Below are 8,032 nucleotides of genomic sequence, written 5' to 3'. Positions count from 1 at the left end.
GAGAGCCTTGTCTTGCCCCTCGCTTAGGAACACTGAGGCAAAGAACTCGTTGAGGAGTTCAGCCTTGTCCCCTCTGTCCATCACCAATTGCTTCTGCCCATTTCGTAGAGGTCCTATTCCACCCTGGGCCTTCCTTTTACTCCCTATATATCTAAAAAACAATTTTTTGTTATCCTTAACTTGGGATGCCACCCTCAGCTCCATGGTAGCTTTGGCCCGTCTAACTGCCTCCCTACAAGCGCGAGCAGAGGAGGTATACTCCTCTTTGGTAATCTCTCCCCGTTTCCACTTTTTATATGCCCCCCTTTTTGCCCATAGGCTGCTCTGGATTTCTCTGGTCAGCCAAGGAAGCCTCTTGGCCCCTTTCCCCCTTTTTCCCCGCATCGGGATCGTCTCGCTTTGTGCCCGAAGGATCATTTCCTTAAGGCACAGCCACCCTTCCTGGGCTCCCATCTCTTCAAAACTCTTACTCTGCAGTGCGTCCCTGACTAAACGCCTGAGTTCATTGAAATCAGCTTTCCTAAAGTCTAGCACTTTCACCCTGCTAGTTGTTAAAATCCTGGTGAAATTTCTCCTTAAGATTTGTTCCCGTGTGTCCACATGATGATATTGTTGATGTACCTTAGATATATCAGGGGAATGAGAGGGCAGAGCTTTTGTGACTCCTTTGTCCCTAGGGAGTTTATTGCTCATTTGCCTCTTTCAGCACTGCCCCCCACCTTCTCCTCCTGTCTTTCATATTCAAATCATTTTTTCCATTTTATACACTGCTCTGTACATGTCCTTTCACAACATTTGATGAAGTGAGCTCAAGCTCATGAAAGCTTACGCTATATATCTCTGATTAAGTTAGTCTTTAAGGCAGGGATGGGCAAAATGCGGCCCGCAGGGTGGATGTGGCCCACCAGGCCATTCTATCTGGCCTGCAGGGCCCCTAAAAAATTTAGAAAAGTGATATTTATCTGCCCCCAGCCGCCTGTCAAGTAGCCCTCAATGGCTTGCCAAAACTAAGTAAGCGGCCCTTCACCCGAAATAATTGCCCATCCCTGCTTTAAGGTATAAAACAACTCCATGCTGTGCTATATTTAGTAGCAAACGTAAGAAGCATTTTGTTTCTCTTATTTTTGTCATCCTAAGGAATGGCCTAAATTTACTTTAGTCGAGGATGTCTGAGCCACAGACTAGGAAGGTCCAACAACATAGTTTGATTTCCTTCATGGGACAGGATATATCTCAGTTCACTTATCAGGTCCATCAGTTCAAACCAGAACATTTGGGTGGCATTAAAAATTGATTTATAAATAGAAGCAAGTATACCTTATATCTCCCTCCCCTGAATGCCCAGCTTTCCCTCCTTTTTTGCCTTTGCATTTACTTTCTATTTAATCAAACCTAAACAAGCGGTATTTACCCTCAAAAAAAAATGCAAAGCATCATGGGAAGTTTTTCTGGGATATGGACTATCGATCACACAACATTTGCCCAGTATCTAGGACATCACGCTTTACGTTCTATTTACCTTTAGGTATTACCATAAATTGACAGAAAGCCGACTAAAAAAAATCTAACCGAAGGGGGGGAAAATTAAAATATCACCTACTGAGGTGGAATGGGCTGCACATTCATTCTGCACAGAACATTTGATATTATAGAAGCTATTCCAACTTCTGTATTCTTAGGCAAAACTTGGATTTTCCCTGTAATATCTTGTACACAAAATTATGCCGAAAGGTTTAAAAAATGTGGAACATATGGTTAAGATGTTTAAATACCTAATTTATTTAGGTCAATAATTTGCTTTATTTGAATACTCATTCCTACCCAAAATACAAATTCATGAGACTGCAGTCCCTGTGAGGAGACACATTAAACCAAAATACTAGAATTTCTTCACCTTTTCTCAAAAGCAAAAACCTTGAAGCAGACCATGGCAGCTAAATTTTATTAGTTTCGTTTGGCTGTTCATTTAAAAGTGGAATCTCTCAAACTATTTGAAGCTGACCACATTAAAATTAAAGGTGGACTATACATTTAAGAACATTGGGAGCCAATGAAATGCTAGAAAATAAGAGAAATTAAGTAACTATAAAATAGCTGAAAAATATAAATTACCTTGTACCCATAAAAAGCTACATAGTACATGTTACTGCTATGACAAGCCAATTATAAGTTTGTTGTAATCTTTAGATATTGAGCTCTACTATGGCACGAAAGAATCCTTTTAAACTTAGAAAATTAACTTGCCAACAATTGTTGCTTTATCGTACATCTGAAAATGTTGAAAGAGCATGCAGAATCTGGCAGCAGAATGTGAGTCTTGGAAAGCTAGAAATGAATACAAGTATTTTTATTTTTAAAAGGGGAATTTTCCATACAACAAGAATTGTATACACTCCCTCTCCATCCATATGCCACGCACTTCAGTCTGAGCATTTCCACTGCTTTCACATACAGTGCCTTGTTTTATGACTAACACCACTCCTTGGAAAGAGCCATTGCAATTTTTCCAGTCAGAGACCAATAACATGCTTCCCAGCTACTGATGAATAAAGACAGGAACATACATTAATGGAAGAACATAGCTCTTACAAAATAAGAACTTCTCAGTCCTTTTGGTTTAGAACTGTAAGAAACACCAACATTATTAATATCACATTATTTTTGCTCCCTTAGCCAAATTCTGTCACCTCCCACCAACACTGTAATTATCTGCCTGAGAACTGTATAAGGAAAATTCTCAATGTGAAGAGTGCATTCTTTCACGGATGTCTGGGTCCATTGCAGGAAAGGTTGTTTATCCAACAAAATCTAGGACAGGGCAGGCAAAATCCAGCCTGTGGACAGATGAAGCGTGCAGCAGACTCCATTTCCCAGCAGCCCCGGCCCACTTAACTGCAGCCTGTTTCCATGGAGACCCCAGGAGCAGGAGGGCTATGAGTGCAGGGCCATAGTTCCCATGGAGACTGGCCCAAGCAGCGCTGGCAGGGCATGGAGCTGGGAGATCCTCCAAGGCCAGGGTTGGAATTTGCAGCACTGACAGCGCAGGCTGGAGCCAGGGCAGAACTGCAGTCTGTTGTCCACACACCCCAGGCAGGGGCATGCAGGCAGCGGATCGTGGCTGTCTCAGCTCTGGGCCACACTGTTACCACCGCAAGATCATGGCCCTGGCTGGAGCAACTCCCCACCCAGCCACATGCCCTGCCAGCACTGCTGAGGCGGTCTCCATGGAAACCTGGCCCTAAGCCATCACAGCCCTGCAACTCCTGGGGTCTCCATGGAAACTAGCTGCAGCAGCATAGGCAAGGGCTGCTGGGAAATGGAGTCCAGGTGCTGGCTGAGTCCGCTATTTTGCGTACCCCGATCTAGGAACTCTAATTTCCTTCCAAGTCTGATAATTTTTTGTTAAACTTCAAACAACAGTTTCCCTTTAATTATTTGATTCTCTTATCTTCCACACTTACAAGGATAACAGGCTACTGAAACTGCTACGAGAAACTACCAGTCATTGAAAATGTAGCCAAAAAGACACCCAACCTTTGTGCTCTGAGGTCATTACTGGTTCATTACCTACTAGCTCAATAAGCTACCTTTGAAACACAAGAAAATGTGATTTACACATGCAAGATAAAGATTTTACTCATGCTAACATGCAAAATACCACCACCCAAGATAATCATATAGTGGCAGAACTTTTTATACAAAAGAACAGATAGTCACCACACATTTTGTTGCAAAAGACATGGCAAAAAGTTGAAAACGTTGCATTAGCAATTTTCTACAGCACAATACCACTCTTTGATTTGAAAATACCAACAGCCAGCATCTTAACTAATCAATCTGTCCAAAAATCAAGTGTGGCACTTTCTTAAAGAATATCTGAACACTGGGTGCTTTATGAACTGTCAAACTAATGCTCTGGATAACAGATGCTAGGCCTGTGCGAAGTGGCAAGTATTCAATTTGGATTCTGATTTAAAGGGACACCAATTCGAGTCACTGTCTCAATTTGATTTGGCCAATTCAGATTCAGCATCGATTTGGAGATTCAGCCCTAGACTATAATGGAGAATCACTAAAATACCTATAACTTTGTCATTTTTTTTGCAGATTCAGATGAAAACAGCAGGGATGGTAGCCCCTTCTGAGGGCATGAAACCTGCCACGTTTCAAGGAGATAGGTGTAGGGGTGTTTGTGAAAGTGCACCTCAAGGTTTTGAAAGCAAAATTCATATCACCTGTGTGTATTAAGGGGTGTAGGTTGTAGCCATGTTGGTCTAAGGACACAGGCAGACAAGGTTCTTTGGGTCTAATAAAAGATACCAGATTGACCAACTGAATAGTTGGAGAAATAGATCTTAGCAAGTTTTCAGGTTTAAAAACCCTTTGTCAGGCTGAGGAAGCATCTGCAGTTGGTGTATCTTTCTGGATGGAATGAATCATTGGAGATGCACAAGGCGGGCACACAGGTGCACATGCACCCCCTGCAAAAAGGTACCGCCAACACGGTCAGCAGTACCTGAGGGCAGCCCACAACTGCAGCTGGCTACCGCTGATGCTACCAGCAGCACCATACCCCCCACCACCAACAGCACTGGCTGTGGCCGCCTACAGGAGCTCCCCGCTTACTGCCACCACGCTGCCACTGACATGTGCAGGAGCTCACTGTGCCCCCGCAGCCTCTGGGGGCACGTGGCATTCATGAAATGAATAGTAAAGAAGCCAGAGTCTGGTATGCATGCAAGAAAGCCAGTCACTGAAATGTAAATTGAGGCATCAGGGGGTGAGAGACAGTCCACACAAGAGGTCATACATCACATATGTCTATGGTGACTACCAATCTATGTAGAAAAAGCTCAACCCTGTAACAATCAAAGTTGGTTATGAAAGCAAAACCAAAACAACCCCAAACCACAAATCCTAACAGGATGATACCTGTTTAACGAATCATAGGACCTGTTTTCAGAAACAATCAGATTTTTCCATGGAGATTCCCGTCTATGAAGGGGGAAAAACACTAACTTAACAAGCTATATAATAGAGCTATGCTATATACACTATAAATCAGATTAAAAATGCAAGTGACTGCTTTCAGAAAATTACTGTATCAGATAAATCAGGGACTATAAAATGAAAGATGTTTAAGTAATTTAGAAGTGCAGACCTAACTAAGAGAAGCTTAATTTTAAATAAGACAGTAGGTGTTTTATATATATTTACCATGAATACTAATTCCCTGGATACCAAAGATAGAAAATTCTGCTTATTTTTCAAACTTTCCACCAATCCTCCTATGTGACTCATGCCCTCTTTGCATAGGCTGGAGACAAATTTCAGCTCAAGGAGAATTTTCTTCCCTGAAAAATAAGCTTTGATGGCTAAGCATTAAACCAACTGACCAAATGTGCTTTATGCAATAGTGTTCAATGACTGATTCTGGAGAGCAAGGCCTACATAAAGACAATTCCCAGCATAAATTACTTGCTGAGGCAGATGCGTCAAACCTAAAATGGTTTAAATGTATTCAAGGACATCTAGGTGACACTTCTTAAATGGTGATATGGGTTTGAGGCTTTAAATAAAAGAAACAGTGAAAGACCTTCTTCACTTAGTTATGGTGACACTGGAAAATAAACTTTGTCAATACTTTTCCAGGCTAGAAATACAAAATTCTTGTATTAATAGATGAATCCTTCATAAATATAACTAAAAGGCTATGGACAATCCAAACTATGTTAAGACCTCTTGTTAGAAGTTGTAGAAGATACATAAAAATCTTGATGAAGCATTTTCATGATGTGAAATCCAAGTCCTGACTTGCAAATAACTCGCAGGACTGTTCTGAGAACAGCTTCACTCATGCAGGTCACAAGCTGTTCATAAGAAATGACAGTTCTACAGCCCAACTAACTAAAGCAATCACAATGATAAATGCTGTTTTAAAAAACAGAAGGCAGCGTATGGGAGTCATGGCCATAGAGACAGGTAGAACAAACATTTAAAACCAAGTTCAGATTCTGTGCACAGACCACAAGGTTAAGCCTGGTTTCATACAAGATACGGTGTTAACAAAACAGCAGAGGAAAAAAACACCAACGGAAATAACCCCATTTTTGACCCTTCTACTTTTCCTCTGACAATTGCTTCAGGAGTGGAAATCTGTCCCTGAAGGGTTCTATGTCATTGGCTATCAAATACAGAACATTAAATCTCAACGATTGCTTGCATTAGCGGTGAGAGAAAACAAAGCAAAGATGCTGTCTCAAGACTGAAGAAGTCATCAACTGCTTGAGCCTGCCTGGTTTTTGAAAATAAGAAAAAGGTGCTAGAAGGCTGACTGGCCCTTAGGCACTACCTTTATTTTAGCTGCCAGATGTCAGAATGTTTTGCCAGTGATACCAATGGGACATTCAACTAAGTAATAATTCTTTCCTTCTATTTGGTTATCAGACCTTATTTCAGCTGCTTCCATTAGCCTTTTCTATCCTTGAGAATTCTAGTGCAAAATACTTATTTGAAAGAACAGTCTCCCCCAGGTCTATCTTGGAATTCTGCAAATTATCTTAAGACACTTAAGAGACTAACAAAGAAAAAAGTCTGTCCTTTGATTAACTGACGGCAAATTCTTATCAAGTGCCTTATGAGGAACACTGAAATGAACAATTCCTTTGCTCCCCCAGTGGCCAAGTATATGCATTTTAGACATTCGGAGGAACATCCATTAAATAATTTGTCCCAAAGTGTAGAATGACTATTGCAGCCAGTTCTGTCATATCATCCAACTAGCCTGTGATGTTCCAGCTGGCATACAGGCAATAATGCAGTCGCATATTGAAAGGCCTGTACATTTTAAGGTGACACCAAGGATGGGGTTGACCCAAAGAATTGCTCAAGGCTCCCTTCAGAATCAGATTTAATCAAGTTTATATATTTAGTGAGGTAGCTATATCTCAACTAGCACAATAATACTGACTAATCCGTCAGATAGATTCATCTTCTGTGCATGAACAGTCTCTCTAATCTGCCTGAGGTCAGGAGGTTAACTAGCATTTAAGGATTCTTTAGAAGGAAAATTAAAAGTTTTGATAACCAAAGTTATACTGCAATTCATAGAGTTATACTCTGAAAGCTGTTAAAAAGATTCTATTTTGCTTTCTATTGTATTTAGTATCAAAACCTCATTTACCACTCCTCCCCAAACCTCATTATCAAAACTTACATTTTATCGAATATCAAAGTTACACTTCTAACCCCATAAAAATACTAAAACAAAACAGTTTCAGATGCTATAGAATATTCAGATGGGTTTTTGCAATTTTATTCCAATCACTTTAAGCAGCATGAGTAATGAGAATGATGTACATGTGAAAAGGATAAGTACTGGTATAAAAAGCAGGATACCTGGAAATAACAGGTGACTTGCTTCCATTCACTGTATTTGTTCTTTCCCAAGGCTTTCTTGTTAGTTCTTTAAGAAATAATTAAAATGAAATTGTTAAACAACACACCCATTACATTGCCTTAACAATGCATCTGAAATAATTTCAAGTAGATGTGAGTAAGTTAGTTAGGACCTTTACCACTCTACACTAACTCAAATATTATAAAAGCCTAAATCTGTCTGTCTGTCTGTAATGCTTTATTCACACTGTGACTGAATGACAAACAGTCAATCAGAGCGCGAAGAAGCATTCTGACAGAAGGCAGCCCATCGCCATGATGGTGGAGACACAGGATGGAGTGGGGGGGAAGCTCTGCTCCCTGGAGGCAGCAGCAGAGCGGAAGAAACAGAGTGCCCTGCTCCCTGCAGGCAACGTGGGGGGAGTGGCCCCAGGCCCAATGTTGGGGGGGAGGGGGGAAGCAAGCCTGAGCAGGGGAAAAGCGGGCCTGCCGCAGCAGTGTGGGGAGGACAGCAGGCATGGCCTAGTCTGGCCCAGCCCAACACGGCAATTACAGGGGGGAGGGGAGGAGCAAGCTTCCTCCCCTCATTGGGCCCAGGCCCACCCCCCACCCCAACCCCCGCTCCCCCACATCA

The 8,032-nt window shown here is 41.7% G+C and overlaps 1 protein-coding gene across 11 annotated transcripts in view; it reads right to left on the bottom strand.

Annotated features, from left to right (window-relative positions):
* The window catches only part of ENAH (ENAH, actin regulator), a 137,389-nt gene that overhangs the window by 17,016 nt on the left and 112,341 nt on the right, over nucleotides 1-8,032 (bottom strand). For 6 of the 11 annotated variants that reach the window (XM_025216310.1, XM_006016571.3, XM_025216330.1 and 3 more), the window contains 2 exons: nucleotides 7,399-7,465; nucleotides 4,933-4,995 (listed from right to left, as the gene is read on the bottom strand). In XM_025216310.1, coding sequence (XP_025072095.1) covers nucleotides 4,933-4,995; nucleotides 7,399-7,465 — 130 coding nt within the window. Of the gene's footprint in view, nucleotides 1-428; nucleotides 2,540-4,932; nucleotides 4,996-7,398; nucleotides 7,466-8,032 lie in introns of those variants that run through there. The other 5 variants (XM_025216316.1, XM_006016572.3, XM_006016575.3 and 2 more) reach the window with 2 other exon arrangements.

Source organism: Alligator sinensis, unplaced genomic scaffold, assembly GCF_000455745.1.
Source record: "Alligator sinensis unplaced genomic scaffold, ASM45574v1 scaffold138_1, whole genome shotgun sequence".
NCBI lineage: Eukaryota > Metazoa > Chordata > Crocodylia > Alligatoridae > Alligator > Alligator sinensis.
Note: the sequence above shows the minus strand (reverse complement) of the source record. Positions and strands in the feature narration are given on the sequence as shown.